The 24,052-nt window shown below is 49.4% G+C and overlaps 1 protein-coding gene across 1 annotated transcript in view; it reads right to left on the bottom strand.

Annotated features, from left to right (window-relative positions):
* Cass4 (Cas scaffold protein family member 4) overlaps positions 1–24,052 on the bottom strand; it is a 39,942-nt gene that overhangs the window by 11,163 nt on the left and 4,727 nt on the right. Inside the window, exon 2 of the mRNA XM_032902465.1 lies at positions 5,444–5,866. Within this exon, the coding sequence (XP_032758356.1) occupies positions 5,444–5,866 (423 nt within the window). The remainder of the gene's footprint in view (positions 1–5,443; positions 5,867–24,052) is intronic.

Raw genomic sequence — 24,052 nt, forward strand, 5'->3', positions numbered from 1 at the left:
ATTTGCCTTGCCTTCACCTGGGTTCAATCCCCAGAACCCATGTAAAACTAGCTGGGTTTGCCAGGAGGTGGTGACAGACACCTTCAATCCCAGCCCTTGGGAGGCAGAGGCAGGCAGATCCCTGTGAGTTTGAGGCCAGCCTGGTTTACAGAGTGAGTCCATATACAGCTAGGGCTACACAGAGAAAGCCTGCCTCAAACAAACAGAAAGAATTGCTGGGTATGGCTGCGCTTGTAACCTTAGTAATTGAGGAGGTGGGAGGTTTCTGGCCATCCAGGGCAAGTCCCAAGCAAGTGAGACACCTTGTCTCGAAGAACAAGGTAGCACTGGTGAGAAGGCCCACTCATTGTCTAAAGGCGCTCACCTCCAAACCTGAGGATTTGAGTTCAATCCCAGGGCTCACATGATAGAAGGAGAGAACTGATTCTAGTAAATCAAACTCCGACCTTCACAAACCACTGTGGCAAGTGAGTGTCTCCAATACATGTAGAGGAAGTGGGTTTTGTTTGTTTTTTGAGACAAATCTCACTTACGTAGTCCCAGCTGGCCTGGAACTTGCTCTGTAGATCAGGCTGGATGGCCTCAAGACCAGAGAGATCCACCTGGGCCTGCCCTCTTTAGTGCTGGGATTAATGGTATGTCCCATCACGCTCTGCTCAAGTGTTGCCTTAAAATAGCAAAACCAAACAAGGCAGACAACTTGATGTTGACCTCTGACCTCTACATGTCTACGCACACATTCTCACCTAGGCATGCACACATGTGTACACACCCATAAACGCGCTTGCACGCACACACACACACACACACACACACACACACGAACATACAAACACACATGTCTCTACATACTAGAAAACACAAACCCTGGTTCTGTCCCCCGTGGTCCTAGGCTGATGGGCCCAGGGCCAAGCTCACCAATGGTTCGCATGCATGTTGAATTAGATCCACAGCCAGCTTGCCCTACCCTATGCAAATGGACAACTTTGTGCATCACATGGGACGGTGGGAACACCTACGGTTCACCCGGGGACTTTCCTATGTGTGCCACTTCAGAAATGTCCCAGGTTTCTTGGGAAAATGTTAAGTTCCAGATCGGCGGTTAAGGAACAGGCCTAAGCGCTGTGGTTTCCAGACGCGGAAGGAAGCCATCCCAATCGAGAGGATCAGCGAGAACTCTGTCCCTTACACTTGAAATACCAAAGTGTCCCTTCTCAGAATGGAATGTGTTCTGTATGTGGTTTTGCCTCTCTCTCTCTCTCTCTCTCTCTCTCTCTCTCTCTCTCTCTCTCTCTCTCTCTCTCTGTGTGTGTGTGTGTTTGAGTGATGTTTCCACATTAAATAAGGGAAGTTGAACAGAAAGTAAAAGAAAACTCAAAGAGTGGTTTTCCTGGGGGAAGCTACAGGAGGAAGGTGCTGGGCTTCTGGGAGCTGGTTTTGTTTTGTTCTTGAGGATACAAGTAGCTGAGCTGTGCCCTCCAGGGTCTGGAGGTGACAAATTGACAAAAAACTCAACAGAAAGAATAGCCTTAGGGCCAGCCAGATGGCTCGGTGGGTAAAGGCGCTGGCTGCCAGGTTTGATGACCCGAGTTCAGTCCCTAGGACTCAATGGCAAAACCGAGAGAACGAACTTCAACTTGCCCTCTGATCTCCATAAACATAAAATGTAAAAAAAAAAAAAAAAAAAAAAAAGAGAGGGAGGAAAAACTTTTTTAGATAACCAAAGATATATGCTTAAGAAAAAAAGAGTAGCTTCAGCCAGGGTCACATGAAAAAGGCCACAGAGAACAGACACTGAGGATAAAGGTCTGCCTTCAGAATAAGGTGGACAGATGGACAGAGACTGACTTGAAGGCGTTAGTCCCCACCCTGGGTTCACATTGGGCTCACGGGATGGGCAGTGTGACCCCTCAGGAAGCAATATCATCCTGGGTAGGAAGGAGGGCTGTTCTAATCCAAAGGCCCTCAGAGGCGTCTCCTGGATGGACACTCCTGATTCTGACGCAGAGATGAAACTCTCACCACAACTTGGGGAAAGTGGTACATTCCAGCCATCTTGGCTTTCCCTGCTGGGCCGCTCTGGACCTCAGGAGCCTGGCACTGGTATAAAAGGAGCTCATGAAATGACCTTCCCCGGCTGTGGCCGGAGCCTGCAAACTGCTGCGGGTACAGCTCAAAGAGCTGGGTTTGGACTCACCTAACTCTACCTATTCCTGGTTGGAACACATTTTTTCTGGGCAGCCTCAAACTCGAGGATAAAAGGCAGATGTCTGAGGAGGGAAGACACCCATGCCTGTGTTCATACGAGCCAGGACCTTCACAACCGGAGTGTCTGGCTCTTGTCTTTTTTGGGGTTAGGGGAAAATATTTGGAATTTCCTAAAGGTACAGCTAGGAGCTGACCTTAGATGTCGTCGGTCCAATACTCTCCCAGCACATGGAGAAAGGGATCGAGAGTAACTGCCTCTGAAGTTGAATGGGGCCATGACACCAGTCCTTAAATGACAGCAGGAGGGGAGGGGAAGGAGGAGGAGGAGGGGTGGGGAGGAAACCAGACAGGAGACAAGGAGGGAACCTAAAGAAGAAAAGGCAGGGACATTCCCCAGGTGTTTTCTGCGGTCCCTGGGAGAACCTGCTCAGGGACAGAGGACCCGACTTTCCCTTCAGCCACTGCGGTTTCTCTTGCTCACCACAAGGGCCCCAGGAAGGATGCACACTCCGACAGGCTTCGGCAAGACACCCCTCACAGCTCACAAAGTACACATCCTCCTCCGTTAAGCTGCCATAGGAAACTCAGTTTCCCCTCACACGGGGTCAGTCTCCAGATGGAGAGGCTACTGTCGGGCTGGGTCACTTTGTCCATTCGACAGTAGAGCCTGGCCCTGTGCTGGGCGCTGAGGGGACGACTGGGCATCAGTGGGCATCACATCTGCATTCCTCTCGAGAGTGAGACGGAGCTTTACCCTTTCCCCATTTTAGTAGTTTTGGAAGACAATTCAAAAGGAAACGGTCTGGCATGATTTCTTCTCTACATTTTCACTTATTTATAGTAAGTGCCTGCTTGGGTGTCATGGTGTACCTGTGGGGTTAGGGGACAACTGTGGAGTCTATCTGTTCACGATGTGGGTTCTGGGGGCATCAAACTCAGGCCACTGGGCTTCTTTTTGGTAGGAGTCTGTGACAGTTTGTATATGCTTGGCCCAGGGAGTGGCACTATTAGTGGGTGTGGCCTTGTTGGAGTGGGTGTGGCCTTGTTGGAGTGGGTGTGGCCTGTTGGAGTGGGTGTGTCACTGTGGGCGTGGGCTTAAGACCCTCACCCTAGCTGCCTGGAAGCCAGTCTTCTGCTAGCAGTCTTCAGATGAAGATGTAAAACCCTCAGCTCCTCCTGCACCATGCCTGCCTGGATGCTGCCATGCTCCCACCTTGATGACAACAGACTGAACCTCTGAACCTGTAAGCCAGCCCCAATGAAATGTCCTTATAAGAGTTGCCTTAGTCATGATTCACAGCAGTAAAACCCTAACTAAGACAGAGGCTTTACCTGAGAAGCCATGTCACTGCCCCTCATGACTTAATCTTAAAGAAATAGTACCAAACCCTATCCTGAGGCAGCGGCTCAGACAGCAGCCGGGTACTGGGTAGGGACTGAGATAATTATTCCAGAAAAGGCAAATAGGGTCCTTGTGGCAGTGGCTGGGGGCTGCAGCCAGCACCTGTGTGTGACAACTGTCTGTGCTTGGAAAATCTGAAGTCTTTGAAATTTTTGAAGGGACTACTTTCCTGTTTCCAGGCAGTGTCGGAAGCCGTGAGGATGTGTGCCAGGATCCTGCCACACATACATCACAGGTAGCCATCTTTCTCTGTGCATGGAGTTTCCTAAGACATCAGTTGACTGCATGGCCAGGGGAGATATGTCATTCGAGTGTCAGGGGTTCAAAGATGGCTGTTGTTACTGAACACTGAGGCCACTGCGGCCAAGAGGCCTATTGTCATTGAACACTGAGACCAGTGGGGTTTTGTTTGTTTGGTGTTTGTGAGACAGGTCTTCAGGTAGCAAAAGCTAGCCTCAAGCTCATCATTTAGCTGAGGTTGATCCTGAACTCCTCGTCTTCCTGTCTCTGTCTCCTGAATGCTGGGATTACAGATGCACCCTGCCCAGCAGTGATTGGGACCCCAGGACTTTAAGCATACCAGGTAAGCACTCCACCAACTGGGCTTCAGCTCCAATCTACTTGTACTGTACTTTTGAAGCCTCAGAAAGGCCAGGGGTGTGGGGGTGAATGGATCCTTTTTCCTTTAAATTCCTTCCTTCCTTAAGGCTCCGAAGATGTGACTGCACATTTTCTGAGCTCCTGCCTCCCTCTGCTTGTAAAATTCACATGTGTCCATGTGTCCCATAGGACACCCGTCAGCTGCCTGATCTATTCGTTCATGAAATATTTATTGAGGACCTGCCCCACGCAAGGTGCTGGGGACATGGTGCAGAATCAAAAAAAGGTCCCTGTTCACAACCTTATTAATTAATCTCCTTACTCAATTCTACCTTCGAGGTTTCTTCTAGGCCTTTCCAGCCCACATGTTCATCTGCATACAAGACACACACACATGTACACAGTATGTTTTGCGTTTTTTTTTTAAACCCCCTAGTCTTTGGTTAAAGGATTCTGTCTTCCCTTTTAGAACAACCACATAAAAACATTCCTTTTCCCTGTGTAGTTGTTTGCCATGATGACAGGGACAAAAGATGATCTTTCTGGGGCAGCATTTGGGGGTTGGGGAGGGAATGAATCAGCAGAGAGAAGCACATGCCACCGTGCCTGTCCCTGGGACCTACACATTCAAGGAAAGAGAGAACCAACACCGAGAGTGTCTTCTGATTTGCACGCATGTGCAGTGGCCCAGGCACACTCAGCTCCCAATTAAATGGAAGAAAAACCTTTCGAGATGTCTGTAACCAATCCCCCACACAAACACTTGGGGACCTGTGGGCTTTCCCTAGGACCAATGTGGCCACCCCCGACCCCCCTCCTGATCTCCATTGATCCCTCTTGTGTGTTTCTGTAACAATTCTAGACGTAAGTTGTCTGGGGGTGGCAGATGTGCATCTTGAGCGAGTGATGCCTTGCCCTTGACGTGGTGGGAATTAAGTCATCCCCTGTTCCTGTTGTCTTGGGCGCTCGCTGTGATGTAGGGCCCTGTGAACAGCCAACAAGCTTCTGCACACACCTTCAACTGACAGCACAGGTGTGTCGGTGAGCTGGGCAGTCACGGGGGACGCTAAGCGTGTGAATGAAATGGGTCTGAGCCTTAGGCCTGCTCCACAGGGCTCTGCAGTCCCGTTCTGCTGCACGTTTGATCTGATAAATCACCATGGCTACAGTGTATTGAAGCCCCCGGGTATTCCCAGACCCTTTACCCGCGCTTTCATGGGGAGACACACTCACCTGCTTGGGGAAGTTCAGAGTCTTCTCGCAGATGATCCTGGCACTGGAAGGTGAGTCAGGCAGTTCGTAGACTTGTGCAGTAGCTGGTGACGGCCCCTCCACCCAGCTCTTCATCGGTTCATACACGGGACCCGGGGTTGGCGGGGAGAACGAGTTGAACACCTGGCAAGGCGCCTCAGAGCCGGTGAGATCTGAGTCCAGGCCTCTCGGGGGCAGGGGACAGGGTCTGTCTGCAGGGGTCTCTCTGAGGACTTGGAGGCGGTTGGCGGGAGCCAGGCCTTGCCTCCCGTGGAGCAGACACTTCCACCAGCCCTCGCTTTCTGGGACATTTTGTTCCACGATGGTCAGGATGTCTCCTCTGGAGAAAGCGAGCTCGTCGGAGCAATCTGGATGGTTGTCATAAAGCGCCCTGGCCAGCAGGGTCTGGAGGAGAGAATGTTGCTGTTATAGTTGCTGCCCTAGGGTATACCAGGCCACCAAGAAACCGCAGCGCAAGCCTCTAGGCTGCGTTCTCGCCCCTCCCCAGAGGCTCCAACCTTGCTCTTTTTCTGATTTATGCTCGACATCCTCTGGGTTTTTGGAGATCCCACATCCTCTGGGATGCTTTTTCCTGAGATGGCCCTCGTGGTTACATGCTTGTGTACTTTATGACACAGAGTTCGGCCAAAGTCCCGTGTATCACGGAGGCTATGGCCCTTGGCGTTTCATGACTGCATGCTGCATGATGACACGTGCTGTGTCAAAGCCCTGTGTATGCCACCTCTGGATTGAAATTATTAACTATCCCACCCGAGCCTGTTTCCTTGTGGATAAAATGAGAATAATAGAGTTACCTCTTAGTGGGTTTATTACTAGAATTAAATGTGTTTTGTGTACATGTGTATTATATACCTATCTATATCATAAATACATTTTGTTTATCTTTGACTCTGTCTCCAGCATCAGCCTTGGGGCTGAGGTATATAGGAGAAGCTTAAGGGATGTTCGTTAGCTGGCGGCTCACCCCTGCAGCTCTAGCACTTGGAAAGCTGAGGCAGGAGGATTGAGAGTTCAGGATCCAGCTATACCTCTCTTGGGCATATACCCAAAAGATGCCCCAACATATAAAAAAGACACGTGCTCCACTATGTTCATCGCAGCCTTATTTATAATAGCCAGAAGCTGGAAAGAACCCAGATGCCCTTCAACAGAGGAATGGATACAGAAAATGTGGTACATCTACACAATGGAATATTACTCAGCTATCAAAAAACAATGATTTTAAAAATTGTAGGCAAATGGTTGAACTGGAAAAATATCATCCTGAGTGAGCTAACCAATCACAGAAAGACATACATGGTATGCACTCATTGATAAGTGGCTATTAGCCCAAATGCTTGAATTACCCCTAGATGCCTCAGAACAAATGAAACTCAAGACGGATGATCAAAATGTGAATGCTTCACCCTTCTTTAAAAGGGGAATAAGAATACCCTTGGCAGGGAAGAGAGAGGCAAAGATTAAAACAGAGACTGAAGGAACACCCATTCAGAGCCTGCCCCACATGTGTCCCATACATACACAGCCACCCAATTAGACAAGATGGATGAAGCAAAGAAGTGCAGACCGACAGGAGCCGATGTAGATCGCCTCCTGAGAGACACAGCCAGAATACAGCAAAATACATAGGCGAATGCCAGCAGCAAACCACTGAACTGAGAATAGGACCCCCTGAAGGAATCAGAGAAAGAACTGAAGAGCTTGAAGGGGCTCAGGACCCCATATGTACAACAATGCCAAGCAACCAGAGCTTCCAGGGACTAAGCCACTACCTAAAGACTAAAGACTGACCCTGACTCTGACCTCATAGGTAGCAAATGAATATTCTAGTAAGATCACCAATGAAGGGGGGCCCTGGGTCCTGAAGACTGAACCCCAGTGAACTAGACTGTTGGGGGGGGCAGCAATGGGGGAGGGCAGCAATGGGGGAGGGTGGGGAGGGAACACCCATAAGGAAGGGAGGGGGAAGGGGGATGTTTGCCTGAAACCGGGAAAGGGAATAACACTCAAATGTATATAAGAAATACCTGCTAATTAAAAAAAAAAAAAAAAAAAAAAAAAAGATCTACCTGGACCACTTAGTGAGCCCTGTCTCAAAAAGCCATTGGAGCTAAGGATGTTGTACTCAGTGGTACAGTGCTTGCACACGGAGTACTGTTGGCCTTAGGGGACAAAGTGACAGCACGGTAACAAAGTCTGCATCCGTTGCTACCATCCCCGTCGGGAGGAGCCTTCCTAGGGCTCCATTTCTTGATATGTCTGTCACATACTTGTTTAACATTCTTTGCCAAACACACTTTAAATTTTAGCTTTACGAAAATATTCTTCGTGTGTGTGTGTGTGTGTGTGTGTGTGTAATATGAAGTGCGTAAGTGTGATCAAAGAGGCATTGGACAGGTATAAGCTGTCCAGTGGGTGCTAGGAACCAAGCTTGGGTCTCTCTTAGTTGCCGGGCCATCTCTGCTGTTTTTTAAAGCCTCTTAACCTGTTCTTGGAAATCCTTCAACTCTCCAAACTGCCCTATGAGTGGGTGGGTGGCTACCATACATCTTGGGGAGTGGGTCACCTCCCTGCCCACCCTACCTCGAATTTATTCGTCCAAACAGGTGATGAGTCCTGAGAGTCATAGCAGAACTGGCCAGCCGCCCGCAGAGATTTCCCCTGTCCCCCCATGGTGAACCACAAACTCGGGGACTTTCCAATATTGAGAACTGGCTTAGCACTCCTTAACTCCAACTACCCTTTTCCTACGTTAACACATCTTCCTCCAGGAGCTCAGCAAACATTCACCAAATGCTGCCTTCATGTGGCACTGACCCTGCCCGGAGAGTTTAGAATCACCAATTTCGATGCTTTCCCCTGTAACCGTCCTTCACGGGGAGGTTGCTCTTGGCGTTGTGATTTTCTATCTCCCACACTTCAGCCCCAGCCTTCCATGATCACTCTTGCTGGGGATTTGGGTCCTGTCCATATGTTCTTTCCTCCATCCCCAAACATTCCAGCAGCTTCTCACCCATTGAAATCCCACATACCCTTCTAGACTCTTTGTGAATGCCAATTCCTGACAAAAAGGATTCTCTGATGCCGCCCTGCAAACCAAACCAGTTCTCCTAGCTGGTTTAGGATTTTCCCATGCCCATGTCCGTCTCTAACACACAGAGGACAACCGTCCCTCTGTCTGTCTCCCACGAGAGCAGGGTGCACACCCTCCTCCCTCTCAGCTGTGTCTCCCGGGGCCCACATTAGCCCCTGGTTGGTTTCATGATGGACAGGGCAGAGCCACATGCTGCTGGGACTGTGGAATCTTTAGGAGATAAAGGGCCAGAGCATGGACACCTAGTTCTGTCCAGAGCAGGAGATGAGGGGGCTTTCAGTGACACCATGATGACCCTTTAAGCAATATTTAGAAGGAATGCTCACCGAGCATTACCTGGAATGTAGTGTCGTGGTTGCCTGCAGAAACCAGCTGGGTTGATGCACTAAATGGTAGGGTTATACACTCTCATCTCATGTTGACTAAAAGGTTCAGACTTGGTGAGGCAATAGGATCAGTTCTAGAGTTTCTGTTTGGTTTTTAAACATTGCTTCTCTGTCTGCTAGGCTGACCTTAAACTCATGATCCTCCTGTCTCTACTTGCAGAGACAATGTGTGTAAGCCACTAGGCCTGGCAACTTATTGTCTTTCTGGAGGAGAGTTACAATTTTACCTTGTTGAAAGCTACTTACTAGCAATCCTATTACACAGGGGTACAAGGCACAAGGATTATTGTTGGTTTGAAGCCCCCACGAGATACATTGTAAGTTCCAGAAGTGGGCTACGAGGTGAGAAATCATGTCTCAAAAAAATGGAGAGAGGGAGAGGGAGGGAGAGGAGAGAGAGAAAAGAGAAAGAGGAGGGGAGAGAGAGAGAGAGAGAGAGAGAGAGAGAGAGAGAGAGAGAGAGAGAGAGAGGAAGAGAGGAGGAGGAAGAGGGGGAAAAGGAGGAGGAGGCAGGAGGAAGAGGAGGAGGCAGGAGGAGGAGGAGGAGGAGGAGGAGGAGGAGGAGAAGGTTACAACTTAACCATTTATTTTGGGAAAATGAAAAGCAAACACTGGCTTTCACCCTTCACCACTTTTGTGAAATCCACTCAAGGCGCTTTTGAAGAGAGGCCACCACTGAAGCGTGCAGCATCTATCTGGTTCCCCATGAGTTTCATGGGGCAGTTGTTGAAAGCATCTGGGCTACACTGTCCCAACAGCTGTGGCTTTTTCTGGCTCTGGACACTCGGGGAGGAGGGGGTGTTTCCAGAGAGCAATGGGTCTTTAGGATCGTCCAAGTCAGGAAGCGTCTGCCCCACAGGCCCCACAGCTGTGCTGGATCACAAGCAGCTGCCTCGCTCCTGAGATGTGGTTTCCTCCAACTGACTGCTTGCTGCCTGGCCGCATCTTAAAAAGCAAAAGTCACCTCTGTGTCGCAGCAGGAGTCCCTTCTGTATAGTGGTCCTTTGCAAATAGCACTGGGTGTCTTTGGAACTTCGAGCAGGCAAATATTACCATTTCCCAATTAATTAAATTACTGGGGGTGGAGCCTGGGGCTTCATAACTGCTAGGTGAGCAACAAAAATTCCCTTAGTGTAGGTCATCAAATTTTAGTAACAGATGCAGTTTGTTACACTGGAAGAACGAATAGGGAGAGGGGCCCGTGCCTGTAATCTATTCTAGCTGTGGGAGGTGGAAGCTGGGAGTTCAAGGTTATCCCGGCCTATAGAAGACCTTGTCTCAAAAGGTCAAAACAAAACAAACACTGCAATTCCCGAAGAGGATTGAACTGCACATGGGAATTCTCAGAACAGAGCAAATGACATGGCCTGAGACGGAGAGCTCAGACATTTTATATCACAAACTCCCGGAAACCTCAGACATGAGCTGTCTTGTCTCCATTTTACAGGTAAGAAAATAGAGGGTCAGTGAGCTCTAAGGAGCTGTCAAAAGTCCCTCTGGCTCTGTGGGTCTCTTCCTATCTACCTCTGATTCGCAAATTCTTTCTTAGTCTCCAGCAAGAGTAATACAAGATGTGTGTGTGTGTGTGTGTGTGTGTGTGTGTGTGTGTGTGTGTGTGTGTGCTCAAACTGCATTTAGGATACCAGCTAAACCCCCAGGGTAGCTTTGAGGTGCCCTTGGTCGACCCTCAGGCTGCCCCTCCTGCTTTCATTAGTGGTTTTCCAACCTTTCCCATAATGCTTCCAGCCTGGGACTCATCCCTTGTCATTCCATGGACCCAGAACATTCTTTTACCAGATCTTTGCATGACCCGCTTTCAGCTCAAGGGTCACCTCTTCGGAAGGCCGCCTCCCTCTACGTAGAGTCGGACTTCCATATGAAGGCCCTATGGGAGGACGCAGTGGGGCAAGTCATGGCCAGTGTGCTACGTAGGGAGAGGAGCCAGCACAGCAGCCCCCGGCTGGTGACAGCGGGCAGCGAATCATCACTGTGCACCCAGGCTTCTGGCACCGCTGTGCTCAGTGCTTTGAAAATAACACATGGAAGCAGTTGACAGTCACAGCTATGCAACCTGACAGTCACTCAGTGGTCATCGAGGATGGCTCGCGAGCTATTCTTTAATAGGGTGTTAATTTGGAAACATTGGCACGGATACCTAAGGAATAATTCGGGACACACGTCTGCCTCTGCTTCTTATGGGCACACAGGCAGCTAGATGTCATACACAAGAGGAGAGGTGCTCTTATTTTAAAACTTAGAAATGTTTTGTTTTGTGTGTGTGTGTGTGTGTGTGTGTGTGTGTGTGTTTGCACGTCAACCACAGCCTGCATTTGGAGGTCAGAGGATAACTTACTAGAATCAGTTCTTTCTCCATTGTGCTCTCCGGATAGAACTCAGGCCGACAGGATGCAGCGGATCCCTGACCTCCCTTTAACCAGAGTCTTCCCACTGACCCTAAGGGGTTCTTCTTCATTACAACAACAAAAAAATTAACAAGTGTCCTGTGCCTTCTGTCCATCCCGTAGGTTGAGTTATATGGGTTTTGGTTCTGCTTGTTTATTTTAGATAATCCTTAACTTATTCTTTACTCATCTTTATTTTTATGTTATTTCATGTGCTGGCTCTTCTACCTGCATACGTGACTGTGCCCCATGTATATGTGTGGTACCTGAGGACAGCAGAAGAGGACATCATATCTACCTGAAACTGGAGTGACAGACAGCTGCGAGCCACCATGTGGGTGCCGGGGATTGAACCCGGGTCCTCTGGGAGAGCAGCAGTCAGTGTCTTTAACCTCTGCGTCATCTCTACAGGTCTCTGTGGTTTTGGACAGGACCTCATATAGCCACACTGGCCTACATTCCCCTAAATAGCCGAGCTTCCGATCCTCCTATCTCTAACTCCTACATTCTGGGTTTACAAATATGAGTCACCACACCTAATGTGGCAGAAATGTCTGGCCATCCTGCCCACTGGTCACTTTGCAGTCCTTCCCTGCTCACACTTCCTCAAGCCCTCCCCTGGAACCTCACACTTGTTTCTTCCTCTGCCGAGGCTTCCTCCCCACCCTTCGTCTGACCAGGCCCTCACCCTCAGAAGTCTCCAACACCAGTTTTGCACAAACTCACCTCAGTAAAAGTCAGGAGAAGGAGGAGAGAGGAATAGGCACCTGGGCAGCAGAAGCAGGAGGAGATTAGGACCATGAAGACAAAGAACAGGGGTGAGCTCATTGTGTGTGTGTGTGTGTGTGGGTGTGCACCTTCGAGAGTCAGTGTGCAAACTCTAGTCAGCTGGAGGAGGAGCTTGATCTGCACTATGGTTGGAGGCATCTGGAAAGTCATCCACTACCCATCAACCCATCCATCCATCCATCTTCCATCCACCCATCCTTCATTTATCCATTCACTCACCCATCAACCCATAAATCCATCATCTATCCATTCATTTATCCATCATCCACCCACCCTTTCATCAACCCATCCATTCATCCATCCATCCATCAATCCATCCATCCATCCATCCACCCATCCATTCTCCATCCATCAACCCATCCATTCATCCATCCATCCACCCATCCATTCTCCATCCATCCAATCCATCCATCAACCCATCCATCCATCCATCTTCCATCCACCCATCCTTCATTCATCCATTCACTCACCCATCCACCCATATATCCATCATCCATTCATTTATCCATCATCCACCCACCCTTTCATCAACCCATCCATTCATCCATCCATCCATCCACCCATCCATCCATCCATCCATCCATCCATCCATCCATTCATCCATCCATCAACCCATCCATTCATCCATCCATCCACCCATCCATTCTCCATCCATCCAATCCATCCAACCACAAATATGAATGTGCCCCTGCCAGGAGCTCCCTGAAGGCACCATAGTAAGCGTAACAGTTCCTGGTCCATGTAGTAGACTTTCTTATGAATAAGACTTGTTTCTATCCAACCCCCAAGGCAGTGAGCATCGAGTTCACAGAGGTAGACAAGAGCCTTTTGGGGTGGGATGGAAAAGAAAAATATGGGAAATTTTAAGAAGCCATGCCTGCTGTGAAGAATCTGTGGTAGGAGGGGGCTTGGGGAAAGTTTCCTGGGACAGTGGCTATCTGGGGGTGAGGACTTAGTCAGACAGAGGGTGTTGAAAGGGCCTGTCAGCCGAGGAGGAGTGATGTGGGAAGCCCCGGGTGAGGGTGTGAGGGTGGATGAACGGAGGAGTCACAGTCACCAGGACTCCGACTTCTGCCACAGCTATTTGTTGAGGTTTGTTGTACATTGCAACGTTAAGTGCAGGCCCCCAAGACTTCACATCCGAGACACGAGACTTTGTATGTAGACCCAAGTGGTGGCCAACAGGAGTTAAGGGCAGTCCAGATAAAACGTAGTGAGTAATAACTCGGGGTTATCGATAGAAAAGTAAAATTTAATAGCATAGAGAGTAGATGTCTGCCCAGCTCTGGTGCTGTTTAAGACGTCTCGTTGTAAATAGTAAGAGTTGAGTATCTTTTATCCGGGAACCAAATGATCAAAGGCGGGGTAGAAACCGCGAGATGGGGTTAAACATTTAAACAACGGTTGCTTCTGAGACTGTGTGGCTAGTTGGACAGTGGATCTGTGGAGTTCAAGGAGGATGGACTATTGGAGGCCAGAAATGGGTGGAGCCTGCTTTCCCAAGGCTGCAGGGAAAGGTGTGGAGTCCTGGGTCCACTGGGAGAGGGTCTCACAGAGAGGCAGGGGGCTAGTGCTGGGAGAGCGCACAGGTCCACACCTCCTGCCTCCAGCAGAGGAAGCGCACAGGATCCTGCCCTAGCTCTGTGGGTCTGCCACATCTCCATGCTGGCATCTGCGTTTTCCCTGTGCGTAGGCCAGAATCTCCTCTGCAGGCTGGATGGGCACAGTTCCCGTACGGCAGGAGCTGCTTCCTCAGCTCCTCAGCTCCTCAGCTGCACCTTCGATTTTAATTTTTCCAGTTTAGGGAAGGGGAAAAAATGCCAAGTGTCAGACCTAGGGGAGGGGTCTGGATGTTTGCTTGGCTAGCTTCATTCTAAGAGTTCTGAGGCACTTCTGAGCAGGGGAGCTTAAAGGGACACAGTGCCTTGAGGTTCATTCAGATCTGGGCCCGTTGCCTTGGAGGCTGTCACTGTCCCATCTCCATAGTCTCCATAGTCTGCTCCATAGTCTTCATCTCCCTCAGCTTAAGTCAAATTTGCTAAATGAGTTCAAATCTAGAACGAGCTGGTTTAAGAGTGGCATAGGCTGGGGGTGTGCCTTTCTAGCACTGAAGCACAGGGATGCCAGGAAGGGTCTGGGCAGGAAATCATTCTGTGGGTACAGCAGTTATGACACTCGTGGGTGAGGTGTTGGCTGTGGCATGCACAGGCCGGCTTTAAAGAGTCACTTTGCTCTCTGGCTAACCAAGCCAGAGGGAAGGGAAGACAGAGAGAAGTGGCAGACTATCAAGATGGCCCAGCAGGTAGTGATGCTTGCCTGGTGACCTAACCTTGATCCCCAGGACGCACGCAAAAGTGGAAGCAGAGAGCTGACACTATAAACTCTATCTGACCTCCACACGCACACGCACACACCATCTACATCATCCACACACACTATATACATCACATACACACACATCATATACATCACACATACACACACATCATATCCATCATGCACACATCACATACATCACACAGCGCATCATATACATCATGCACGCACCATATACATCACGCATACACACCATATACATCATGCACATCTATCGTATACATCACATGTACATACACATCAATACATCATGCACATATATCATATACATCATGCATACACATACATCATATACATCACGCACAAATTCACACACAGTAATAATAATGATTAAGAAGAAAAATAGCACCAAAAGGGTCAAGGGAAGCAGTGAGCTGCACCTCACACCCACTGCTGGGTTTAAAAGGCCGACCCTGCTTCTCTTGGAAGGTATTGAGAGCACCTGTGCCCAGGGCAGAGTCCCCTGAAGTCCCCCAGTGTCCAGCTATTTTGGATCCTTCCCTTCTTTCCTTCCTCTTTCCACATCAGGGGTCAGTCAGCATGATGCTGCCCAATTCTGCTTCCTGCTCCTTTTATCTTTCACGAACTCCCTGACCCCAAACTCCGCTGCTTTTAAAATAAACAAGTTCAGAGCTGGGGACAGAGAAGCCATACAACGGCTTCCACTGAAGCCAGGAACACTGGAGGGGTCTAACACATGGAGACCACAGCAGGAGGCAGCAAAGGAGGGACTACCCAGACAGTGGCCGCCCCGTAGGGTGGAAGGGCTAGGACAGCAGGGTGGTCACGGGCCACTTTGAACTATAGTTTGACACACGGACACGTTGAACACTGTAGCTTCCGCCTCAAAGTGTCCATGGCTTATTTTCAAGAAGTCTTAGTTTTTAGGGAAGGTAGAAGACTCACTTCCCTTCTGAGGCCCACGGAATGATGGTTGTGTAAGAACTACTCTTTTAAAAAAAAAATACACTACAGGGCTGGAGAGATGGATCAGCAGTTAAGAGCAATGGCTGCTTTTCCAGAGGACGCAGTTCCCATCCCCAGCGCCCACATGGTGGCTCGCTAACATTGGTAACTCCAGTTCCAGGGGATCCAGCACCCTCCTCTGACCTCCATGGGCACTGGGCACATATGTGGTGCACACACAGCCAGTGAGATGGCTCAGTGGGTGGCAGCATTTCCTGTGCAAGCCTGGGGATGCTAGTTAGAGCCCCGAAACCAATGCGAGGAAGAGAACCCACTCTGCAGAGCTGTTGTCTGCCCTCCACACCCATACCCTGGTATAAATGCACTGCCCAACACCAAATACACACCTTAACACTAAATTAAAATTTAAAAAACACATAGACCACGCATGTGGGGAGTCAATGGATATGTGGGACATGAAGGAGTCTCCCACAGGGCCCACTATATATCTTTTTTTAAAAAAAAAAAAAAAAACTATTTACATCGATGTCCTACATCCATATATGTATGTGGGAGGGTGTCATATACCCTGGAACTGGAGTTACAGACAGTTGTAGAACTGCCAGGTGGGTGCTGGGATTTGAACCTGGGTCCTTTGGAAGAGAACTGTCAGTGCCTCTTAGCCGTTAAGCCATCTCTCCAGCCCCAAACAATGCAGGTATCTGAGGAAGCTTGAGGACAGTTTGTATTGTCTGCATGGAAAGCTCAGCTAGGAATGACCAAAGCAGAGAAGATGGTGGATGGTGTTCCTATCCTTACTGGACGGAGAATGCTCGCTTTCCACCGTTTAAAACAAAACGAGGTACATTATGTTTAGGAAAAAAAAGAAAGAAAAGTTTCCAAGAGCAAGATAAAAAAAAAAAAAAAAAAAAAAAAGAAAAAAAAAAAACCCGACCACCTCTAAGCTTCTCCGAAAAGGGAAGGAGGGGAAGGCCCAGAGGAAGAAGCAGAGTGTCTGACACTCTCCTAGGGTGCCACTTCTGATGTGAGGTGACATCCAGACCGTAGCACCGTCTGTAAGACTCACCTAACCACACAGCCTTCCTGCGACCGCTGGGTGTTATGTACCAGCATTTGCCTGTAATTACCAAAAAGGGAGAGAAAATGCTCGCAAGCCCTAAGGATCCTCCAGTCTCTGCCCCACCCTCACCCCCAACCTCCTACCCCAGTACTGGGATTATACATCCCTATTGGCTTTTTAGTAAATCTGGGAATCTGAATTCAGGTCTCCTGCTGGCCTGGAGAGCTCATTACCCAGGAGCTGCTGCCTCAACCACTGGATTTTAACACTGTTTGCTCCTGCCACCCAAGGACTGGCTCGTAGTGAAGGCACACTGAGAAGACAGTGGACCCTAACCTGCTAAAGTAGACAGAATACAGTTGCAGGTGCACGGATAGTCAGGTCCTTACCGCTGGAAGAGACTCCCAGCTCAGGCAAGTCTGGGAAGGACGGATGAGTCTCTAAGTAGCTAAGGAGGCTGCCCCATCCCCTGCCCCGCAACCATCTGTATGACGCTCTGGGTTCTGTGTGCAAATATCCAGCAGGAGAGGTGGCTCAGCTGGCGGAAGGGGCTGCCACACATTAGCCACAGTGTAGCCGCAGGACTCAGTGACATTCCCGACACCATTGAAAGGAGTCATGCACCCGCTTTCTTCACCCTTGTGAGATCTACAGTTGCAAGGGAATACCAGGCCAGCAGCCTCCCTTCTTCCTACCTCTCCCTAATACCTGCCATTCATGGTCCTCTCTAACTCCATCTTCCCTTGTCTCTCTTTCTTCATTACTGCCCTTTGGCAGAAGAAAGGAGCTTGCTCCTCCCTCCCTGGCTAACTCCGTTCCCTCCTTCTGTCTCTTCCTTACTGAGGCTCGAAGCTGGGGCCCAAAGCATCCCAGGCTCCAGATGTCTTTCTACTCTCCTAAGACAGACTCCTTTAGTTGCTCAGGCTGGCCTTGAACTTGTGATACTTCTGCCTCCATCACCCATGTAACTGGATTACAAGCCTGTGCCACCAGGGCTAGCATGAAGCCGCTTCTTGTTTGTTTTTTGAGGCAAGGTATTTTTGGGGTAGCCTTGGCTGTCCTGGAACTCACTTTGTAGACCAACTCACTCTGGCCTTAACTCCGAGATCTGCCTGCCTCTGCCTCTGCCTCTACCTCTGGCTCATGGGAGTGCTGAGATTAAAAGTCTGCACGCCCAAAGGCCCACCAGGAAGCTGCTCCTTAACTGTTACTTTCCCCTGAGAACCTTTCCGCAGCTGTCTTTTCACTGAAGTAAAATTCCATGAGTTAGAGGGAACCGAGAGAGTCACTTAAAATAGCAAAAAGGCTTCCTATTTCCTGCCCAGAACTTGCCCTCAGAATCAACCATATCCAGCTGTCTCATGTGGTAAAGATCCCTGCCCGCCCCCAGACAGCTTCTCTCCATCCTGAACTCCATCAGCAAGGGGATTTGAGATGGTTAAATGAGGTAACAGGCAAGTGATTCCTAGACGTAGAGACCGGAGGGACTGCGGCCTCTGAGTGATCTCAGAAACACTGCCAAGTAGCTGGAGGTCAAAGAACAGCTGTCAGGAGTGAGCTGAAAGTTCCAGACAGTCTCAGGAGTGTGCAGAAAGGGACCTGGCACCATTTATCTGGAAGGCTGCCACTGGGACGGACCCTCCCTCCCTCCCTCCCTCCTTGATTGCTTGTTATGTAATGTGACATCTAGGTTCTAAAAAACAAAACAAAAACAAACCAACAAACAAAAAACCAGGGCAATATGTCACCTTTTGTTTTGTCTTGGACCAGGGCGCTTGTTAGGTAGCCTAGGCTGGCCTGGTACTTGCTGTGTAGCCCAGGCAGGTCCCCCTAAGCTTGTAGCAATTCTCAGCCTGAGATTTCCGGTGTTCACACACCTTCCCAGACACAAAGAAAGTAGCTTCAAAATAAAATATAGACTTGCTACTTTTGTTTCCAAACCTGTTTCCCGATGTATCACTCTTTTGGAAACTCTGCTTGCCTACTTCCTGGAGGCTCAGGGAACCATATAAAATAACCCCAGGGCCCTTCGCCCCTGGCAGTCTACAGTGAGGAAAGAGCATCAGACAAGAGGGCCATCCTCGTGGTCACCTTCATCTCGGTCCTCTATGGACACAAAGGCAGTCACCACACAGCCTCCTCATGAGGCAACACCAGTGGAGATCACTGCTTCAGGCTCCTCCCTCTCAGCAGGGCCCCTGCAGGAACAGAGGAGTGTGCCTGATGGGGCTCTGGCCTGTCTCTCTGGACAGAAACCAAAGCTTCCAAGGGCCCCTGGGTCCAGATTCCCACACACCTTTCCCTGGATTTCCTGCACTTCCTCTGGATGCAGACAGCCATGGTGGCCACCTCATCCAGAGGCACCAGGGACAAAGAAGGGAATGAATGGACACGAATATGAGGCCTCATTGAGGAGGAAAGGGAAAACCCCGGAAGGGAGGATTCCTTATTTTCCTGGTTCCCCTCACTCAAAAACCGCTCCTCACGGATGTCCAGACTAAAGCTGACATCTGCATGGTGGGAGGAAGTGCCGACCCACCTGGTGGTTATTTCTTCCGGCTCTAATGGAAAAGTGACTTTTTTTTTTTTTTTTTTTTACCATGTCTTCTACAGTAGAAGGCAGTGCCTCCTATGAGGAAGAGGCTGCGGCCATAGAAAATTCCAAAACCACCATCAGAAATGAAGCATTTTCTTCCCCTGAAGCCTGACCACTGGGTTCCCAGAGGGCTGGGTCTTGCCCACTCCCTGGAACAGACTTCTATTTATTTGTTTTGTGTGTGTGTGTGTGTGTGTGTGTGTGTGTGCGCGCGCGTAGAAACAGGTATTACTTGGGGCTCCTGGTCTAAGCTCAGAGCTTGCTGTCATTGTTTGAGGCAGGGTCTTCGTGTGTAGCCCTGATTGGCTTGCTCTGAAGCACATCCCAACCTTGTACTTGTTCTGGTGGCAATCCTCCTGCCTCAGATTCATACATGTTGTGAGCTACCACACCTCTGAATGCTACATTCAGGGAACAGTAAAGGCCTCACAGGCCACTGGGGGACCCGGAGTGACTCATTCTGTGGTGTGGCCTAAGAGAAACCTAGGAGGGAGCAGAGCTGCTGAGCCCCTCACACTGCTCCTCCACAGACATTGCCAAGCCCACTCTGTGCTTGATGTATGATAATGGGTAGGATCTGGGGGTGGGGGTGGGGTGCACACCTTTAATCCTAGCACTTAGGAGACAGAGGCAGGTGGATCTCCGTGAGTGAGTCTAGGCTACAGAGGGAGTCCAGGATAGCCAGGGCTCTGTTATACAGAGAAACTCTGTCTCAGAAAACCAAACCAACCAACCAAGCAAACAGTACAGATTTAAGGAGCCTTAGTTTTTTTTCCCCTCATGTATATTAATGCAATGTAAATTACATGTAATTTACAAATGTATGTCAAGTACTACCTGGGTGCCCCACCTAAAAGCCTACCAGAGACAGGTCCTTGAGGGATATGACTTTTCCACTTGATTGACCAAGGAGAGCTCAAAGCTGGCTCAAGTCATTCAACTGCATCCCAAGGTGCATCACTCACTGGCTTCGAATTTTAGGGATGCAGGGGAAGGCAGGAACCCTGTGGGGTCAGCTTTCCTGCCGGCGGCGAGGGACTCTACTATGGCCGCTCTTCTGCTAGCATGCGCCTGCCCACTCACACCCATTTACTGGGTGCATCACAGATCAACTCAGCCAAGGCTAAAGGGTGGTTCCTGCCGCTGGCCTGGTCCTTGCTGGTCCTTTTTTTTTTTTTTTTCAGTGGCTTTTGATCCCTCACCCTGGGAGGCACCCACAGGAAGAGGGAGCAGCCTAGAGATAGGAGACTTTAGCGCCCGACCTGGTTTTTTAAGCCTTCAGCTGAGGTAAGCTTTTGAGCAGACATTGCACAAAGTACTTTGTTCCTGTTAACCAGGCACAGGATCTCGTCTCTGGGAGTAGAGACCCTGTACTTTCTTTTTTTTCCAATCCTGCTCCCCCTACCAGAAGCAGACAAACAGCCTGACGGATAGTAACATAGTAACGTGTGCCGAGCCAGGGAGAGGGGCCGAGCCAGGGAGAGGGCTCTGTGAGGAAAGGTACTTGACGTCAAACCTGACGACTTGCGTCCAACCCTCAGGACCCACACAGCAAAGGATTCTCCGGTTCCTGGAAACTGTCCTCTGACCCCACTCTTTCTCTCAATAGAAGTTTAAGGAAAGTGAGGAACACAAGAGTTTACATCCACCCCCTGTAAGCCCACAAAGACAGGCTCTCTGAGTGTCGAGAGCAGGCTAGTGCTGTGGCTGCCCCTGTGGGAGGCTGTTCTCACAGCTCCAGGCTTGCAGCTGCTGTCCAGGCCCCGCATCACAGCTAAGCTCCAACTTGCTGAGCGCACAGCGAAACGCTGGGCTGAGTCGATGATTCATGAGCAAACACACTTTGGAAACGGTTCCTAAAAACCGAAGAAACCATAGTTCCCTTTTCTTGCAACTCATGTTGAGAGCGGTCTCCTCCTCTGAGGCAGTTTTCTTAGCAGCCTCCACCTTCCTCCTTTTCTGAGCGATTTCCCCTCTGGGCCTCTGTCATTTCCTCCGGTTACTCATTGCAGCTCAAGAGGACTGCACTGCGTTTCCATGGCTGCTTCCCCATTTCTCTCCTTCGGCCTGCGATCACTTTCCTTTGAACTTCCCAAGGGCCAGCCCATGTCTCAAGCTCCAAGACCAGACCGTGACAGTCTTTTTTCCTAGTTCTTTCTTAAATAAAATGTCTTCTGTAGGAAATGAGATGTGCAGAGAATAAAGGGCATTAAACGAGAGAACGGATGTGTGGCATAGACTCATAAATGAATGATTGTGAAACTAATGAGAGCTGGTGGAGCACACGCCTTTTAACTCAGGAGGGCCATGCCTGTATGTATAGAATGAATGGGGTCACCTCTGTATGTATAGAATGAATGGGGACACCCTCTGTATGTATAGAATGAATGGGGCCACCTCTGTATGTATAGAATGAATGAGGAGCACCTATATGTATAGAATGAATGGGGAGCCACCTCTGTATTATAGAATGAATGGGGGCCACCCTCTGTATGTATAGAATGAATGAACCCTAATAGAATGAATGAGGAGCCACCCCTCATATGTATAGAATGAATGGGGAGCCACACTGTATGTATAGAATGAATGGGGGGCACCTCTGTATGTATAGAATGAATGGGGGACCCACACTCTGTATGTAGAATGAATGGGGGACCACACTCTGTATGTATAGAATGAATGAGGGGCCACCTCTGTATGTATAGAATGAATGAGGAGCCACCCTATATATGTATAGAATGAATGGGGAGCCACCTCTGTATGTATAATGAATGGGGGGCCCTCTGTAATGAATGAATGAGGGGCCACCTCTGTATGTATAGAATGAATGAGGAGCCACCTCTATATGTATAGAATGAATGGGGGAGCCACCCTCTGTATGTATAGAATGAATGGGGGACCACCCTCTGTATGTATAGAATGAATGGGGGACCACCCTCTGTATGTATAGAATGAATGAGGGGCCACCTCTGTATGTATAGAGGAATGGGGGTCACCTCTGTATGTATAGAGGAATGGGGGCCAATGTATAGAATGAATGAGGGGCCACCTCTGTATGTATAGAGGAATGGGGGTACCTCTGTATGTATAGAATGAATGAGGGGCCACCTCTGTATATATATAGAGGAATGGGGTCACCCTCTGTATAGAATGAATGGGGGTCACCTCTGTATGTAAGAGTGAATGGGGGTCACCCCTCTGTATGTATAGAATGAATGGGTATAGAATGAATGGGGCACCCTCTGTATGTATAGAATGAATGGGGCCACCCTCTGTATAGAATGAATGGGGAGCCACACACTCTGTATGTATAGAATGAATGGGGCCACCCTCTGTATGTATAGAGAATGTAATGGAATGGGGCCACCTCTGTATGTATAGAATGAATGGGGGCCACCTCTGTATGTATAGAATGAATGGGGGTCACCTCTGTATGTATATAGAATGAATGGGGTCACCTCTGTATGTATAGAATGAATGGGGCCACCCTCTGTATGTATAGAATGAATGGGGCCACCTCTGTATGTATAGAATGAATGGGGGAGCCAATGTATAGAATGAATGGGGAGCCACACTCTGTATGTATAGAATGAATGGGGGCCACCTCTGTATGTATAGAGGAATGGGGGCCACCCTCTGTATGTATAGAATGAATGGGGGCCACCTCTGTATGTATATAGAATGAATGGGGGCCATTTCTGTATGTATAGAATGAATGGGGGGCCACCTCTGTAAGGTATAGAATGAATGGGGGGCCCTTGTCTTCTGCCCTGACCCACTAAGTTCAGAGGAAATGGATTTCTCTAGGACAATGGGCACAGGATACTTTTTATCCAGAATGGAATCGAAACCCTTGGCCTTGAGTTTTCTAGCTCACCTCTAGGCATCTGTCCTTCCTCACTGTTTCCGTTGCATAGCAACCGGAGTAGTGTTTTCAAACATCAGTCAGAGGGTGTCATCTGCTCTGTGTAGGTGAGCAGTTCCCTTCCTACTTTGAAATCCTGACACAGCAGATGAGGCTCCAGTACTCCGCTCACCCCCCACCCCCACATCCGCCTCTTTCTCCGGACAGTCTCTTCTACTCTGGCTTTCCTGGGACTCAGTCCCCACAAAGGGCCTTCACACACCCTCCTTCCTTTGCCTGATATCTTCTTTCTGGCACTGCGTCTCCACGGTGGCTCTCTGTGCCGGGCACCTGTCAGGCCACCTTACTACACCTGAAATCATTGAGTCCATTCACTCCATCTGTTGCTCTGGTCCAACCGCAATGGCAGCCCTCACGTGCTAGAACTCCCTCAGCCCAAAGCCTCCGTGTGGGGTGAAAGGTTAAACAATGAAGACATTGCTTGTGTGTTCTCGTCGTGTGCTTGTACTATTTCACCTCACGAGACGATGAAGGGACCCACGCTGGCCAGCTCAGAGGGAAGGTCCTTGTAACCTTGACTTTAAACCAACAGCTCAAACTTAAATGTGGACATAAGAGGAGGGGCCGCTTCAAGAATCCAGGTTGAGCGGTGTGGGCTAGAGAGCTGAGTGTGCAGGGTGACCTCTGTCCCCAGATACCTGACAACTAGGAACCAGGAAGTGCTGCTCCTGTCTTTTTGCGGTGGGGGCTGTGTTGCAAGGGCTTTGTCTGCTTCTCTGTAACTGCCCGTTCACACAAGACCAGGAGGCATTTACTTAGTACCTGCTGTTTACACACACTGCTGGAAACACCTTAGCACTGGAAGCAAGTCAAGTTGCGTGTTTGCGTTGTGTCATGTCATATGCCCTGGACCCCACAATGTCTTTCCAGAGAGAAACATACCAACCATGAATCAAGCGGGCCCAGACAATGTCTAGTCCTGCTACATAAAGATGGACAAGAAGATGATGGGTGTGTGTGGGGTCGAGGGGGAGCCTGGGAGTGTGGGGGGTTGTGGGGTAGCTGGGGCGTGGTT

The sequence above is a fragment of the Rattus rattus genome, chromosome 5 (assembly GCF_011064425.1).
Source record: "Rattus rattus isolate New Zealand chromosome 5, Rrattus_CSIRO_v1, whole genome shotgun sequence".
NCBI classification, from domain to species: Eukaryota; Metazoa; Chordata; class Mammalia; order Rodentia; family Muridae; genus Rattus; species Rattus rattus.